An 18,347-nucleotide genomic window follows, 5' to 3' on the forward strand; every position below is an offset into this window, starting at 1 on the left:
ACTTTAAAAATATAATGAATTAAAAAGTGATCAAACTTAGAAGAATACCTCAGATGTTAAGCTCAAGAACAGTAATTATTATCATTTGAAGAAGTCATAATGTGTTCTAATAAAAAGTTTAACAATTTATCACATTTAGTGTATGATGAAGTAATTCAAGAGAATTCAGAAAGAGTTCTTTAACTACGATATACTTTTTTATTCTTTTCAAAATAATTATAATACAGTTAAGTTTGAAGAACAAAATAACTTGTTAAAATGTACGTATGTCGTGCTCAGCAATTATTTTGTCATTTTTCGTTTTCCAATTTATTAAAAAAAATTTGCCTTTTCCTTATTTTGTAGTTATTTAATTAATTTATAAGTTATTTATCCACAAAGTTATCCAAATGAAAACAAATAAGAAAAATTAATGTTTTTTTTCCGATAGTCAAACCAGTCGATTACATTGAGGTTTCAAAGCAAAATTAAATTTTCCATATCAAAAGACAAATGGAACAATTACTTTAAATTAACCAGGTTTTAAAAAGTCTGGCTCCGTTGTAATCGTCATCAAAAATCTACAAAACGGTGTAAGTTTTAAATTCAGACTTGTGTTCAGACTTGACAAATAATTTAAAAAAACTCGTTTTAATATTGAGTTAACTTAAGAGTTAAATAATTTAGAGAAAGTCCAAGAGTCAGGTTATTTCCAAGTTGAAAATATGTTTTTTTGGCTCTAACCTAAAGTTTATATTTAACTCGACATTAAAATAACGAGCAGTCCAAATTTTTGTAATCTGCCTACTCACAAAATAATATTCCGATGTTCTTTGCACTTTTTTATATAAAAATCGATAAAGTCACTCTAAAATAATATTTTATTGTGTTCAACAAAGTTTTTAAGCTTTTTTGACTTACATTTTGTTTTCTTTACCCTAACTACACTATTACGCAAAATTAACCAGCTTTTAAAAAGTCTAACTCCGTTGTAATCGGCATCAAAAATCAACAAATCGGTGTCAATTTTAAAACTCAAAAATGTTTCAAATTTAGTTTTTTTGGAGTCCATTGGTGCCAAAAAACCACAAAATTCAAAACAGTTATCAATTTTGTTTGGTTAACACTAATTACACCATTACGCTAAATTAACTAGTTTTTAAAAAGTGTAGCACCGTTGTAATCGGCGTCAAAAATCTACAAAACGGTGTCAATTTTGAATTCAAAATTGTTTCAAATTTAGTTTTTTTGGAGTCTATTAGTGTCAAAAAACCACAAAATTCGAAACAGTTATCAATTTTGTCTGGTTAACACTAATTACACCATTACGCTAAATTAACCAGTTTTTAAAAAGTGTAGCACCGTTGTAATCGGCGTCAAAAATCTACAAAACGGTGTCAATTTTAAATTCAAAATTGTTTCAAATTTAGAGTTTTTAGAGTCCACTGTTGTCAGAAAACCACAAAATTTGAAGCAGTTAATCATTTTGTTTTGTTAACACTAATTACACTATTACGCTAAGTTAACCAGCTTTTAAAAAGTCTAACACCGTTGTAATCGGCATCAAAAATCAACAAAACGGTATCAATTTTAAAACTCAAAAATGTTTCAAATTTAGTTTTTTTGGAGTCTATTAGTGTCAAAAAACCACAAAATTCGAAGCAGTTAATCATTTTGTTTTGTTAACACTAATTACACTATTAAAGTCTAGCACCGTTGTAATCGGTACCAAAAATCTACAAAACGGTGTCAATTTTAGAACTCAAAAATGTTTAAAATTTAGCTTTTTTGGAGTCCATTGGTGTCAAAAAACCACAAAATTCGAAACAGATATCAATTTTGTCTTGTTAACACTAATTTCACTATTACGCTAAATTAACCAGCTTTTAAAAAGTCTAGCAGCGTTGTAATCGGCATCAAAAATCTACAAAACGGTGTCAGATTTAAAACTCAAAAATGTTTCAAATTTAGCTTTTTTGGAGTCCATTGGTGTCAAAAAACCACAAAATTCGAAACAGTTATCAATTTTGTCTGGTAAACACTAATTACACCATTACGCTAAATTAACCAGTTTTTAAAAAGTGTAGCACCGTTGTAATCGGCGACAAAAATCTACAAAACGGTGTAAATTTTAAATTCAAAATTGTTTCAAATCAGCGTTTTTGGAGTCGACTGGCGACAGAAAATCACAAAATTTGAATTTAACATCTGAAAACTGAAAAAAAAAACGATTAACTTGCTTTCTTGGCTGTAAACCCAGGAATTGAACTAAAATGTACTACTGACTGAAAAAAATGCATCTAATTTGATTGGCTTCGGAGGGAAATGCTTCCAAAAAAAAAGAAAAAAGTGAACTAGTTGTCCTGTGCCATCCGCTTTGCACTTGCTTGCGCTTGAATCTCTCAGCTTGTCGGATGTGATTTCTTGTTTGTCTTCCAGCCCGCCACTGACCCGATCATCCATGATTAGTAGTAGTTAGATAATTCATGTAGTGCTCCCAAATGATGGACGGCTTGTTCATTAGTGTGATTAGAAAGCCGCTCATTATCGTCGTGTTTCCCCAAGCCCGTCTTGGGTAGACACCACTTTGCATCCGAGCTGTCGAATGACGTGCTTTGTCTGTTCTGGCGGCCGGGTTAGTCGGGTACACAATGAGAGATATCCGATATAAGTGGAACTCGGGAGTAAAGAGCGTCGGAATAAGCAACGAAGTGGAGCTGCCACAGTTCCGGGTGCTGGGCCACAGGCAGAGGGCGACCGTAATTAACCTGACCACAGGTAACCACCTGCACCTGTCCCCCTTTGCTTCCCTCCTGTTCAGTTCGTTTTTCCACCCCGTTTGAGTTCGATTCGGCTGCGGTGCGTTGCCGCCGCCGATCCGCAGCTAGCACTGGCTTGTGATTACAGTCGGTTACACCATGCGAGACATTCGATATAAATGGAACGAAGGGCCCAACTCGGTGGGCGTTTCCAATGAAGTTTCGCTGCCGCAATTTAAGGTGCTAGGGCACAGACAAAGGGCCATGGAGATCAGCCTCACCACAGGTACCACAAACCTGGGAGATTGGTAACAATGTAGATCAAACGTCTCAGTTTTTACTACATTCGGCTTGGTTTTTGTTCGCATTTTATTAACAAACGCATGGTTATTCGAAATGATTGGACTACTCATCATCAAAACGATCTTTTTTTTACTTATTCCCACCTGGTTTTTGTTACAAGTTCCTAGCATGGTAGATACAACCGCTGTAGTTTTTCAAAGTCACGAATAACTCACTGAAGTCCAAACACTTATTTTAACAATAACGTGGTCTTAACTGACCAACGTTCAAAGCAGCAAATAATCCTATAATAATTTCTGAGTGAGTGTTAGGCAGTTAAAAAAATCAATATTTTGGATAGGAATTATAATTAAACTAACTTACTAATTATTGTCGTCTACAGTTTATACTTTCAAGTCAGTAACAAATAAAAGAAACATTTATTTGTCACTATTTTTTCAATGAAAATGCAATAAAAATTTTTTTTCTACATTAATTGCACTGACTATTTAAGTTAGAAATATTTTTGAATTGTAAAGAAAATCTGCAAAAGCATCAAAAACAGCATCATATCTGTTTTGTTTAAAGAGTTGGACCGGTTTTATATCCCCCCCCTAGTAGCACAGTTTTACTGAGTTATCTTTTGGTTATATAACGTTATATAACCGCAATACACAAATCTAACCATTGGTTATGTTAGACTCAGTTTATATAACGGTTATCTAACCATGGCTATGTTTAGCGTCTATAACCATGATTATATTACGAATAGATAACCGTTATGTTTCTAAAGCAATATGGCCCAAGCTAGATTTAGGTTATATATCAGTCTTATAACCATGGTTATATTTTGCGTATGCAGCAAAGGTTATGTGACGGTTATATAACTGCTATACTGCCGTGCTAAGCAAGAACGTCGTAACTGATTTTATATGAATCTTGAGTTATGTCTTGTTTTCTACATTTTCAGAATGCACTGTTATTTTAAATGCTAGTAACATGGAATACTGAAGTCAACCTAACAATTTATTTGTAAAAAGGAAATATGTATGCAATTGTATCCATTATTTTGTCAAATCGCTGTTATTCCACATACGACGTTTAATTTTTGTATTTATTTTTTTAATTAAGTAAAAGTAACTAAGTAAAAAAGTCGTAACTACAAAAATATTTATTAACGGCTTTAAACAAATGAAATAATACGTAACAACAGGAAATTTATAAAAAAATGTACCCAAGAAATTACACCTAGCGTACGATACTTTTGAAATAAAAGCAAATTTTGCCAAAAAATCAATCGGTTTTCTGGTAGAATATTTTTAAATTTTTTTAAGAGTTCCTGTTTTCTTTCTGTATCTATGCCATTTGTTGTGTGTTTTTGAGTGGGTTTTTTGGATATGATGTTATTGATGTTAGGAAATTTAACTCTATGAAGTCACTACCAAAACTGCATTTATATTTCATGTTTTTTTTCCTCGTTCAAACGTTACGTTAGTCATGTCGCTTAGGTAAGGTCGATTAATAATTTTGGTCAATTTGTACTGTGAACTGTAGTCTTGCCATTTGAAAAAGTGTTCAATTTTCATTTGTTTAATTTTAGTTCTTGTACTCGTCCTTCCAACCGAATTGACAAAATCGTCAAAGTCATACTCTTTTTTTTTTGTTTATTTAATTGTAATTCGACTTGGTAATCAACCAAACTTGGTGGTACTTAATGTTTTTGATTAATTTTAAAAAATATACAATTTTTGATTCATTAATGAGTGGGTTTCATATACATTTTATAGTTACGACTTTCTTGCTAAGTAATATTGCACAAACCCCACTTACGTCAATTTTATTTACGTATTTCGTCTTATTAATTTCTGGATAATATCTATTAAAGTTATTTAGAATCAAAGTTATTGCACTATTGATCTCAGATTTTGTGTTATCTCAAATTTGACAAAAAAGTCAGTTACGACGTTCTTGCTTAGCACGGCAGTATATATGTAATGCAATATAGCGTATGCTAGATTCAGTTTATATATCGGTGATCTAAGCATGGTTATGTTGCAGTTATATTTAATATTTGCCGGGCTTTTATAATAATAATTACAAAACAAAATAAGTGACCTAAGAAATTTTTGGTTATATGGTGGAAAATTATCTAATTTGTTGGTCGTAAAATGCATTCAACAGTGATTTTTGCTTTTTCTTTACTTCTATGTGTTGCAAACACGTGAATCGTCATCTATATTTATTGTTTATCATGTAAGTAGAGTACAACTTGAATTTCTACTTAATTGAAAGCTGAAAAAGCTTACCTAAATGTATTTTAGTTTTGATCACAAAAAAATGAATTTGTCAAAACCAAAGCAAATTATTCTAAGAATGAATGTTTTCTCATTTTCTACCTGTCGATCCTTTAATCCTTCAAGCTGGGTTCGGAGAATTTGTCCAAAGTTGAAGAAACAATGAAGAAAACAGTGAACAATACGTTTTTGAAAATAGTAATACTATAGTTCCTGATAACTGTAATTCGTTAACAGTTTGACAAACTCTTGTTCTTTGGAAGAAAAAGATAACACTGACTACGTTAAAAGTTTTGCCGTAAGAAGGCAGTTCACCTTTCCTATTACTCCTACAGCATCTTCGGTCTTAACATAAGTAGTTCTATGTCAGTTCTGTTCATCGAACATTTTCTTGCAGAAGTCATTCCTAAAAATTCTTTTAGAATTTTTCAACAAGGAATCAACAAACCATGAACAATATTTGTTGTGCACTCCAAACAGGCTGGTTAGAAGCACTAATTTGTTTATTCTAGATATTTAAAATATTAATTTGTATTAAAATCTACTATGAGTTTATTTAAATAAACTTTAGACAAAAGTTATATAAGGGCAATATAATGGTTAGATCACTAAGCATAACCGAAATATAACCACGCATACATAAAGGTTAGATAACACATGAGTCAGTTAATTTTATTGAACGAATGTGATAACTGTGGCACCACATTTAACAAATAATTAATTGTGCTAATAATAATCTTGCTGTTTTTCTTCAATCCATGGTTTTCAATTATTTAATAATTCACATTGTAATAGTTAGACATCAGTTCGCATTATTAGCTAAACTTGCAAAAAAATAATTTTTTGCGATTTGTTGCATTTCTCTATAAACAAAAATTTAATGTTCACACACAATTTCGTAGATATTTCTTTATTAACAAAAATATAACATAAAATAATAAGTAAAATTTCGTTAACAGAATAATAAAAAACTACAAATGTTTGCGTAAAAAATCATATTAAAGTTTATTAAAAAGTTTTAATAACGAAATGTTAATCCTGGCTCAGATTGTTTTTTATTTCATTCGTTGAAGTAAAGTTTCTAAAATTTCTATTTGAAATCAATAAGCATTTTCTGTTTAAAAGCAAAAAATTTTAGAATCTGATTTTTTTCTAAAGAATTCTTTGCTTCCTCCATTTTCTTCCTAATTATTATGTATTCCACCAAACAAAAATTACTTAGCAATCAATTTTCTAAGAAAGTATGCTTCCAGAAAAACTTTAAGACATTTTTTGAAACATTTTAAACCTAAACCTATTTTAGAGCTGAAGAAATACGATTTATTTTAAAAATATTTTAAAAACACTTATACCTTTTAACTTTTGTCTTTGAAAAGATTAAAACATAAATTAATAACATCAAAATTTTCTTTAACAATTATACTTGAATGAACCTACTACATATTGTTTCAACTGCTGTAATATCATCTACAATTTGTACTTTTAACTTAGCAACAACAGATTTTTGATTTAAAACAACTCTTAATTGATTCAAACTAAAACGCCAACTCAGCAAGAAAACATTATTTGCGAGTAAAACCTGAAGATAAAAAGTTTTGCAGTCAAAAGTTTTTTACCGCCACCAAACCAAAAAAATATTTGAGTATAAGGCCTTATAGCTAATGTCTGAGACAGTGTTAGACAGATAAAAGAAAATCAATATTTTCTATACGAATTATTATATTTAAATTAACTTATTAAATATTGTCAGCAACTGTAATATCCTTTACAATTTATACATTCAAGGCAGCATATTTAGACTTTTGGCTTAAAACAACCCTTACGAAAACCCCAATAGAGCAAAAAATTATGCACAAAGACACCAGGGTAATTTTTGGCAAAAGTTTTGCAGTCAAAAGAACACAACATAATTGCACTCACTAATTAAAAAAACTGATCAAAAAAGTTCAGAATATTTTTGAATTATAGAAAAAAAATTTGCAAAAGCATCAAAAACAGTATCATATCTGTTTTGTATGTAGCTTTTTACGAGTATTTCCTCCAATAAAAATTGTCACCCTTAGAACCTAATAGTCTCAAAATGCAGATAATACTTGCAAATATTTTAAAATACCAAAGTCTTAACGTTTTTCGATCAATTTATTATAATCAACTGTTATAAATGTTCATTAGAACTTTTACTTTCATATCAGCAACATTTAAGTTTTTGATATGAAACAACTGCTCCGAGCTAATTCTGTCAACAAAAAAAATAAATTCTATTTGAGAAAAGACTGCAGTAAAAAAATCTCAATTTTCTTTACTAATTAAACTGACTAATTCAATATTGTCACTTGGCAGCAATTATTATATCTTTTACAATTTATACGTTCAAGTAATCAGCATTCCACCTTTTCCTCTATTTATTTAGATTTTTATAACAATGCCAATTATGGCAATTTTTTTCTTTCGAATTAGTCATTTCGTTGCACTGATAAGTTTAAAGATATTGATTTTTTCAACTGTGCCTCATATAACTCATTCAAAAAAAGTTAGAAAATCATTTAAAAAGTAATCTGTTTTCTTTTTGTACAATTAATTGTAAATTTATATTTAATGACATTAATAAATCGTATCAAAAGTCTCCTCTCTCCTTCATAATGTTTTCAGCTCAGACATAGAGATACTAAAAGTTTATTTACACAAAAATTTGTTATTAATAAAAAATTACATACAATTATTTCACATTAATTTTCAATAACAGCTATTTACACCACTTTTTAAAATAATTTCCAAATGCCTATTTTTTATCGCTCTTAAAAATTATTCTATCACGTCTAGTTCTCTAGTTCTTGAGATGAATTTAAAAAAATAAGAACTGAAACTAACAAAGTTATACAAAAAATTATCCACAGGGTGTTGTACACATAATGATAAACAAAGATGTACATTTTTGAATAAGTACTTAAAACACCTGTTTTTATTAGTTCAATATTAGTTTAAACGTAAAAATAAAACTTTGAGAAAATAAACAGAATTATTCAACTTTCTGTTACAAAAAATAGACTGTAGGTGTAATGTCAGTTATGTCAATTGACTGTAGATCTGGATTTTGTCCATTTATTTATTGATTAGTGAAAAATTTCTAAAACATAATACAAATATTATCAATCAGAATCAATTTTTTGTGGGTGTTTGGATTTTAATTACATTGCGAGTGTTTAATTTCGTGTCTGTGAAAAAACTACAGAAAGTGGTTGTGCGAATAGCCAATTTCTAGGCTTTAATCAGCTTCAATCTTGAAATTTGATTCATGTTTTACCAATTACCACAGGAAACTACTCACGCCTAGCATGTGAAATCCAATTCGTTCGTTCTATGGGTTACTACCTCATTCAAATCTACATCCCGTCCGGCCTTATCGTCATCATCTCCTGGGTTAGCTTTTGGCTGAATCGTAACGCTACTCCTGCCAGAGTGGCTCTGGGGGTCACCACCGTATTGACGATGACCACGCTCATGTCTTCGACTAACGCTGCTTTACCCAAGATCTCTTACGTTAAATCGATCGACGTCTATTTGGGAACATGCTTCGTTATGGTGTTCGCAAGCTTATTAGGTGAGTAATTCTCCCCTTTTTAGTTAAAAAAAAACAAAAATACTAGCAGACAATTTTTTTTATTTGTGATATAGAAACGGGCCTTAAACCGGATCTGAAGATTCCGACAAAAATTTAAATCAAATTTCTTTTACAAATTTAAAAAATACCTTACGTCTTTCTTCTATGGGAATCAAATTCTTAATTTGGCCGTAATGTTTAGTGAAAGCAAATTTGTGAGAAAACACAAAGAGTTTTCGAAAATTTTCAAAAGCCTGATTAATATTCTCTGCTTGCTAACTAATAGAATTAAGTAATCTGAAGTAGCACTTTGTCAGTCCTAAAATATCTAAAGATTTTTTTGATATTTTTACCATACAAATACACTTAAAAAATACTTTAACTAGCAATTAGTTTCTCGAAAAGCAGATTGGGTGTAATGGCTGCCGGTCACCATTTTTCTATAAAAAATGGCTTTAACTTTGATAAAGCTATTATTGTTAGTTAAAATATTATTTGAGTGTTACTGTATTTTAAATATATGTGAAAGCTGATGATGGTAATATATTTACCGAAACATCCGTCTATTCACATGTAAAAAAAATTTTTGTAAATAAAATAATACATAGAAGTTGTAAGCCATAATTTAGAAGCATAAGTAAATTCGTGCAAAAAATTTAAATATAAAAAGCCTTTTTATTTAAGACCTATAGTTTTCGAGTGATTAATTAAGAATTTCACTACGTTAGTTGGTTGCAGAAAAAACTAAGATTATAACTACGGACTTCGAGTTTTTGCTGTCTGGTAGATAATTAAATATTAATTTCGTGGGTATTTTTAAATCTGATATAAATATAATAGTTTCAAAAAAATAATAATAATAACAATTACTCTTAAACCTTACACATTGTCAAGAAGGATTTATGTGCGTACACTTACTTTAGTAGAATTTTTTATATTTATTTGTAAAAATAAAAAATTGATTTGCAATTAACTACTTTCAATTGTTGGTTATTATTAAAAAACAGATCCTAAAAAACATCCCTCACCCACAGTGTTTAAAAGTTGTTTTTTTGAAATCCATTTTGTTAAATATGTATGTTTATATTTGCTACCATTTTTTTTAAGTTTGTATTATCTAGTAGAAATGTTTTTAGTTTTAGCTCTAGTAGTACGAATGTAGAGCCATTCTGAAATTTTATTTTTCGAATATCGATTGTGAAGCACTTATATTTCTTATTTTCCGTATTTTTACACGTTTATTCTTATTTTTATACAAGCCATTATTAAATTTTCAGACTGTCCTCAGATTGTACCTCCTGTCTTCTAAAAAATAGATTCACAAGCCGTAGAAAAATCCAAACATTATTTTAATCAGACCACATTAAACTAAGCATCAGTATCTTTTGTTACTGTACAAACTAGTGAACTGATAACTAAAGTAAAAAATTCTCTAAAAAATGCTCCAGAAGTTGTGACAAACTAAGACAAACTTTACCAAAAATCTCACGAGTATTAAAATCTATTACGTATTTGTTATAAGTTATAAAAGACGATAAATTTGTTTTTATTTTTGGGAGCAGACATGTTAAAGAAGATAATGGTGAATTTTATCGTCATGTAGGTACAACACAAAATTTTACTCTATCGTTTCATCCAGTTATAAATATAAAAAAATTCAACATTGAACAAAACGGTGCACGAAATACAACACAAACGTTTTGATCCTTCCTTTCAAGTTTTTTTTTCGCTACATGTTTCGACCACTTCTCATGTAGTCATCTTCAGGCATCTATTAGGATTTACTTTTCTTATCTATTCACCATTTTGTAAAAATTCAAAATTGATGCCTGAAGATGGCCACATGGTGAGTGATCAAAACCTGTAGCAAATAAAAAGTAAAACTTGAGAGAAAAGATCAAAACGTAAGAATTGTTTTTCATTCCGATCTCACAATGAAAAAAACGTCAAAAACAGAAAAACTTTATTTCTCTAGATCTAGACAATAAAATTTTATTTTATTATGACGAAAGCAGGAGATCAATTGCAATTTTATCCTTGACGATGGTATAAAATATTGGTAATGCACAGTAGTTACAGACATGCGCCAATAAGATTTTACGATAGAAATTTTTACATAAAAACGCAATAATTTAAGACGAAGAAATTTAGTACAATAATTACATTACAAATCTACCTAATTTCATCTGAAAAGTTGCAAAAAACAAATTAATTTGCCTTTTTCCTTGGTGCATTTTTTTTTAATTTCCACCTTCTATTGCTTCTTTCTGGAATAAAATTTATTGCAATAAAAATAGTGTTTTTGTTTTACCTACCGTAAGAATTAATAAAAGATTCATTCTGAATTAGTTCTTTTAGTTTAAATTTAAATTTATTTATTTTTTATTTCTGCTTTGTTTAGCTTCTTTTTAGAATAAAATTTATTACAATAAAAATAGTGTTTTTATTTTACCTACCGTGAAAATTAATGAAAGATTCAACCTAAAATGGTTATTTTAGTTTAAATTTATTTTTTTTTAATTTCTGCCTTGTTTTGGTGCTTTCTGGAATAAAATTTATCATAATAAAAATACTATTTTTATTTTACTTACCGTAAGAATTAATAAAAGATTCATCCTAAATTAGTTATTTTAGTTTAAATTTAATTTTTTTTTTTAATTTCTGCCTTGTTGTGCTTCTTTCTGGAATAAAATTTATTGCAATAAAAATAGGGTTTTTATTTTACCTACCGTAAAAATTAATAAAAGATTCATTCTAAATTAGTTTTTTTAATTTAAATTTAAAGTCTTTCTTTTTATTTTCGCTTTGTTTTGCTTCTTTTTGGAATTAAATTTGTCACAATAAAAATAGTGTTTTTATTTTACCTACCGTGAAAATTAATGAAAGATTTAACCTAAATTAGTTATTTTAGTATACATTTAAATTTATTTTTTTTAATTTCTGCCTTGTTTTGCTTCTTTCTGGAATAAAATTTATTATAATAAAAATAGTGCTTTTATTTTACCTACCGTAAAAATTAATAAAAGATTCATTCTAAATTAGTTCTTTTATTTTAAATATAAATTTAATTTTTTTTTAATTTTTGCTTTGATTTGCTTGTTTTTGGAATAAAATTTATTACAATAAAAATAATGTTTTTATTTTACCTACCGTAAGAATTAATGAAAGATTCAACCTAAATTAGTTATTTTAGTTTAAATTTAATTTTTTTTTTAATTTCTGCCTTGTTTTGCTTCTTTCTGGAATAAAATTTATTACAATAAAAATAGTGTTTTTATTTTACCTACCGTAAGAATTAGTGAAAGATTCATTCTAAATTAGTTCTTTTAATTTAAATTTAAATTCTTTTTTTTATTTTCGCTTTGTTTTGCTTCTTTCTGGAATAAAATTTATTACAATAAAATAGTGTTTTTATTTTACCTATCGTAAGAATTAATAAAAGATTCATCCTAAACTGGTTCATCCTATAAATGAAGTTTTGCGTAGAATAAAATGCAAATAGCTAAAATGTTCTGGCACAAGTATCTAGTTTTAACTAGATTAACCTTTATGGAATATTACCAAAGTGTTTTCAAGCGGATTTTTTTAAATAACATTAGGTATTGGCTGTTTATAAACTTACTCATTGACGTTAAAAAAAAGATTAAAATTTGTGGTAAAGTCTTGGAATAACAAATCCGGATTTTTACGTCGTTACACATTACACACTTTTTCTTATGTATAACTTTAAAAAATCTGGAGTTCTTGATACCACAAAAGTAACCCCGATTAGTAAATTATTATTGATTTTTCAGCAGACACATAATTAAAAACGACCAAAATTTGTGTTAATTTGTCTGATTATGATTTTTTTAGAGAATTTGAAAAAAAAAACAAGTGTTTAATTTCCAGAATATGCCACTGTCGGTTACATGGCAAAACGTATCCAAATGCGAAAAAACCGCTTCCTGGCGATCCAGAAGATCGCCGAGCAGAAGAAGCTGAACGTGGACGGCGGCCCCGACAGCGACCATGCCCCCAAGCAGACCGTGAGCCGCCCCATCGGTCATGTAAGCCCAGTTGGGGCGCAACAGCCCCCTGTTAGTGTAGCATTTGTTCCAGGAGGTGCGCTTCAAGGTGCACGATCCCAAGGCCCACAGCAAAGGCGGCACCCTCGAGAGCACCGTGAACGGCGGCCGCGGGGGCGGCGGCGGCGGCGGCCCCGACGAGGAGGCGGCCGCCCCCATCCCCCAGCACATCATCCATCCCAACAAGGACATCAACAAGCTGTACGGCATCACGCCCTCGGACATCGACAAGTACTCGCGAATCGTGTTCCCCGTGTGCTTCGTGTGTTTTAACTTGATGTACTGGATTATTTATCTGCACATCTCCGATGTTGTAGCGGACGATCTAGTGCTTCTGGAGGAGGATAAGTAAACGAGCGCTTGAAAGGGATTCATAAACACTTGTACATTTTTAATACCGAAATGAGGAACTGACATACATTCGAGTGGATCCATTCAGTAGGAGTATCAACGACCATAGATTTAGACTCGCGTAGCTTCCACGGCGAGACGTCTTGTATATAGGACCTACATCCGCTACCTTCTCATCGGTAACTCATTGTCACGTCTAGCAACACTTCCGTTATTATTACGACCTTTATACTATCATAATCAGCGAGCACCGAAATTGTTACAACGAACAAACAAGTGTTTTCAACCAAATTTCAAACACACGGCCATAAATTCCCAAATATATCTCTAGACTACTCAATTTTGTAGTTAAATAAAATTAAAAAAGTTTATTAGGGAAAACATGTAACATGTTTTCAGTATTTTATTTCAAAGACACAAACTACTTGCGGTCATTGTAAAAATGTCCGACATTTTAAAAATAACCGATTGTACCTACATACAGGATTGAACAAAAGTATGCAACCAAGAGTTTTTTTTGCCTAAATTGTATACTTTACGACAAAAATAATTAGTAAATTACAAACTTAGCTTAAATGTGATTGTTTCAAAAAATAGAATTTTTTGAAATCTTTTTCAGTTTTTGAGTTATGCATTTTTTTAATGGCACCCAATTACAACGACTTTTTTGGTTAAAAATCCATACTTTAAAATGACTTCTAATTCAATAATATTTTCTTTAAATCAGTGTTGCGAGCTCATTACGGTAAGATTTTTCAAACTTGACCGAATTTGTAATTTGCGAAAAATTTCGAATCACTGAAAAAAATTCACTGAATTAATAAATTGTGATTTGATACGCTGTCACTGCATGAAACATATTTTCGGTCAAATGTGGAATATCTTCGTGGTGAATTTGAAGCAAAATTTTTTTTCAATAATGTATTTAAAAAAAATGCTTGTTTGAATACAATATTATTGAGAAAAAAATTGTTGATGGATGGTGCTATTTAAAAAAAAATTGCTAAACATAAAAAAAAAATTCGAAAAATTTTACTTCTGACAAATGATCACATTTCTAAGGTACATCATAATGTATTAATTAGTTTTTTTATAAAGTGAATAGTTAAGGCAGACAAAAAACGCTTAGTTCCATGCTTTTCCCAACTCAATAATAAACATAATTCAATTGTACGAGATTTTTGAATTAGAAATAGCATACTTTTTGGCGAGGTTTCTTAGGCAAAATCTGAAAATAGAGTCATTTTTGCTCGTTCCGAGAGATTAATAACTAGCTTTACTTCCAATATTCCAATTTACGAGCCACATACTTACTTATTTTGTAAAATTTCGACCAAAAAAACATTAAACTAGATTGAAATTGTCGTCGTTTTAAGCCAGTTTTGTTAAAACAAGTCAAACAATTATCAGACTGGATAAAAAATGGTGTTTAAACGCATTTTAAAGTAGAAAAAATTGGTTTCTTTGCAAGATTTTGCCAAAAAATTACTAAACTAGTTCAAATTTGAAATTTGAACAAAAATTTCATGAAAGCAAATAAGAAAGTCTCAAAACTAAGCTGAAAATATTGTTACTGTATCCTCCTTTGTATAATTTAGTTCGTCTAGTTTTAAACAAAAATAAAATTTTCTTGCACAAATTTGCACAAACAAGACGCAAAAACTTTAACTTATTTCATATTTATGTCTTTTTTACCGTTTTAGAACATTTTTGAAATTTAAAAATCTGAAAAAAAAAGGTCAACAACTAATTCATAGCCTGCTTTATTCGTTTTAAAGCAAAATTATCTCTAAATAAGCCGCAAACTAGAAAAAAATCAAATTTTAAGACGTTTGTAAGCTGAAAAGTTCAGTTCGAACTATTTGATCAATACAACGGAACTAAAGTAATTTTAATTTCGACACAAAATGAATTTCCCAAATAGCCACTTTTTTCAAAATTTCGTCAAAGCAAACCGAAAAAAAACATAACCAAACCAAATTAGGCTAAAAATTTTGCAAATTTTTTTTTTCACAAATAGATCCAGTGTTAAACTCAAAAAGATTTTAAAATTGGATTAAAAACCGTTGGCATTTTGTTATTTCGTGCAGAATTCGTTTTTAAGCAGAATCTCACAATTACATAGTAAACGAAATAAATGAAATTGTTTCTAAAATAAAATATTAGTTTTTCGGAAAATTTGAACAAGAAAAGATTAAAAAAAAACGAAGTGAAAAATCAGATTTGTCAAAATAAGTTGAAAAAGCAAACCACGTAGAAAATTGTGTTAAAGGACGTGAAAAAAAATTTGTGATAATGTAATATTACCAAATTTAAAAAAAACTGCTGTTATTCTGTTCTTTTTTCTAAACTTGGTTTGTTTGTAAACAAGAAAATTCTCCAAACTGAGTCATTTTATTGAACGTAAAAAAACACAGCGTGACAAAAAAATACTGAACATTGTAAACAACTTTTAACTTTTCTAAGCGCCTGAGCACGTTTTGAAAATAAATTCCCAGTTTCGCTTGATTTTTGAGCAAAATGTTGCCAAAACATAGTGAGAAATCACCAAACTGGTGTTATTTATTACAAAATAAGATACAAAACAAATTTATTCCCTAAATAAAAACAGTTGATTTATAATAGTAAAATAGTCAATTATAATTGACAATATTACAAATAGTAACTACGAATGTATGAGAATTCTACGTTCAAATAAATTTATTGCTCTACTGAATATAATTAGACTACGTAATATAAGTTTTATTTTTCTTACATCATCTCAATGAAACTGAAGAGATAATCAATTTTATTGAGTGAAAACACAGATCAGCAGTTAAAAGTCAATAATTTCTTGTAAACATTAGAAATCAAAAAAAAATGTAATAATAGCCCACTTTCTACGCAAAATTGAATCATTACCTCACAGTTCAGTTTTTACCCCAATTTGAATATTTGTATCCAAGTTTAAATGAGTTGAAAGAACGATTGATTTATTTTTCTATAAACAAAGTTACAATTGAATCAAATGAAAAAAACATCATTACCACTTTTGACGTTTTTTGCTCGTATCTCAAAGACAAAACATGTAACGAAAAAAATCGCAATATCAAAATTAAAATCGACATAATTCGCTACAAAAAAGTGGTTGTACATTTTCTGTATCTGAAACAGTTCTCGAGATATCGCTATAAAAAAATAAAGAAAAATTATCCCGGCGCATCCACCATTTTAGGCAGTGCCGTTTTGCGTTATTTTAATTTTATTTTTCTTACATCGTCTCAATGAAACTAAAGAAATAATCATTTTAATGAGTGAAAACACAGATCAGCACTTAAAAGTCAATAATTTCTTGTAAAAATTAGAAATGAAGAAAATGTAATAATTGCCCACTTTCTACGCAAAATTAAATCATTACATCACAATTCAGTTTTTACCCCAATTTGAATATTTGTATCTAAGTTTAAATGAGTTGAAAAAACGATTGATTTATTTTTCTATAAACAATCAAATCAACGAAAAAACGAAAAAAATCGCAATATCAAAATTACAATCGACAAAATTCGCTACAAAACAGTGGCTGTACATTTTCTGTATCTTAAACAGTTCTCGAGATATTGCTATAAAAAAGTAAAGAAAAATTATCCCGGCGCATCCACCATTTTTGGCAGTGTTGTTTTGCGCTATTTCGTTCATATCTCGAAGACAATACTTGTTACAAAAAAACGCAATCAATAAAAATAAAGCCGCGAAAATTTGCTACAAAACGGTTGTTCCACTTTTTTGGATTTTTGCAAAATTCAGTAGTCCAGCGATAGACAAAAAATAGTAGCGTTTCAAAATCTAGGTATGAAATTTGGTTGAAAAGTTCCGTTTAATCGTTGCGTCAATTTCCGTGCCGCCAAGTACATATATAAGTTAAATTGTATAAGTTATTCTATGCGTAAAAAGAGTTTAATTATCGTTACATCTAGTCGCAGGTAGTCTAGTTGAGTTAAAAACTTTATTTATCTTTGTACATATAACAACGCAACCAAAACCCATAAGATAGTCGTTCCTGTTTTATATTCTTCGCGCACAGAGCCCAAGAAAAATGCATTTAGTGTGTAGTCCGCACGCGAAAAACCCGCACCCCAAACAGGAGACGAACTCCTTCAGGGATCCACGCATATACTATGCAGAAGCCGTTGGAAGAAAGCGGCGAAACGAAATTCTAAAAAATGTAAAATAAATATAATTATATACAAATATTATATTATACATAAATGAAAAAAAACTTAGATAGGACACGCGCTCGTAGTCAACTTGATACCATACCTAGATGACACTGACTGTACATAATATATAAATAACTAGACCCATGATTATATATTATAAATAATGGTATATACGCATTTAGCATAATTGCGAGCGCGTCGGATCAGCACAGATTGAACAACAGACGAAAACTGCGTCGCTCTGGGCGTCCTCTTCGTGGCAAAGCGCAGCGCGCGTCTGTAAATAACTCCCAGTGAATTAAGCGAAACATTTCCCCGACAACGTACACACACTCCACCAGTATTTATAAACGAGTTGTAGCACCACAGCGCACAGAGCAAGAGTCTGAAGTTACGGAGCAATACTTAATAACAGAGTAAACTTCCTTCTTATGAAATCGACACCGCATCCTGCACCCACCAGCGAGCGCACCGGAAACTGACGACGACGCTTCGTGTGATCGAGTGGATGATGATGATGATGCGGCCGCCAACCAACAACACTTTTCAAATACGATCGAACGAACGAATTTAGAATTTGCCAGTGTCAGTGACGGCGAGCTCGTTGAGGGCAGGGGGCGCGCGGACTCCATGGAGGGCTCGGGCTCCGTGCACTCCCTCACCCGCACTGCGAGCGACTATTGCTCACTATTGAATATTCTAAATGATAAGAAAGAGTTGTATGTACTATATTTGAAACATTCCAATTATTTATTAACTACGTATTGCGTAGGTATATACTGTTTGGCGTTTTTATTTGAATAAAAAAAATTTTAATGAAA

The 18,347-nt window shown here is 30.2% G+C and overlaps 1 protein-coding gene across 6 annotated transcripts in view; it reads left to right on the forward strand.

Annotated features, from left to right (window-relative positions):
* Rdl (Resistant to dieldrin) overlaps window positions 1-18,347 on the forward strand; it is a 56,172-nt gene extending 37,825 nt beyond the window's left edge. For 2 of the 6 annotated variants that reach the window (NM_001114337.1, NM_001114292.1), the window contains exons 6-9: window positions 2,887-3,024; window positions 8,628-8,912; window positions 12,804-12,961; window positions 13,014-13,331. In NM_001114337.1, coding sequence (NP_001107809.1) covers window positions 2,887-3,024; window positions 8,628-8,912; window positions 12,804-12,961; window positions 13,014-13,331 — 899 coding nt within the window. Of the gene's footprint in view, window positions 1-2,619; window positions 2,758-2,886; window positions 3,025-8,627; window positions 8,913-12,803; window positions 12,962-13,013 lie in introns of all 6 variants that reach the window. The other 4 variants (XM_015984597.2, XM_015984598.2, NM_001114336.1 and 1 more) reach the window with 4 other exon arrangements.

Source organism: Tribolium castaneum, chromosome 1, assembly GCF_031307605.1.
Source record: "Tribolium castaneum strain GA2 chromosome 1, icTriCast1.1, whole genome shotgun sequence".
NCBI lineage: Eukaryota > Metazoa > Arthropoda > Insecta > Coleoptera > Tenebrionidae > Tribolium > Tribolium castaneum.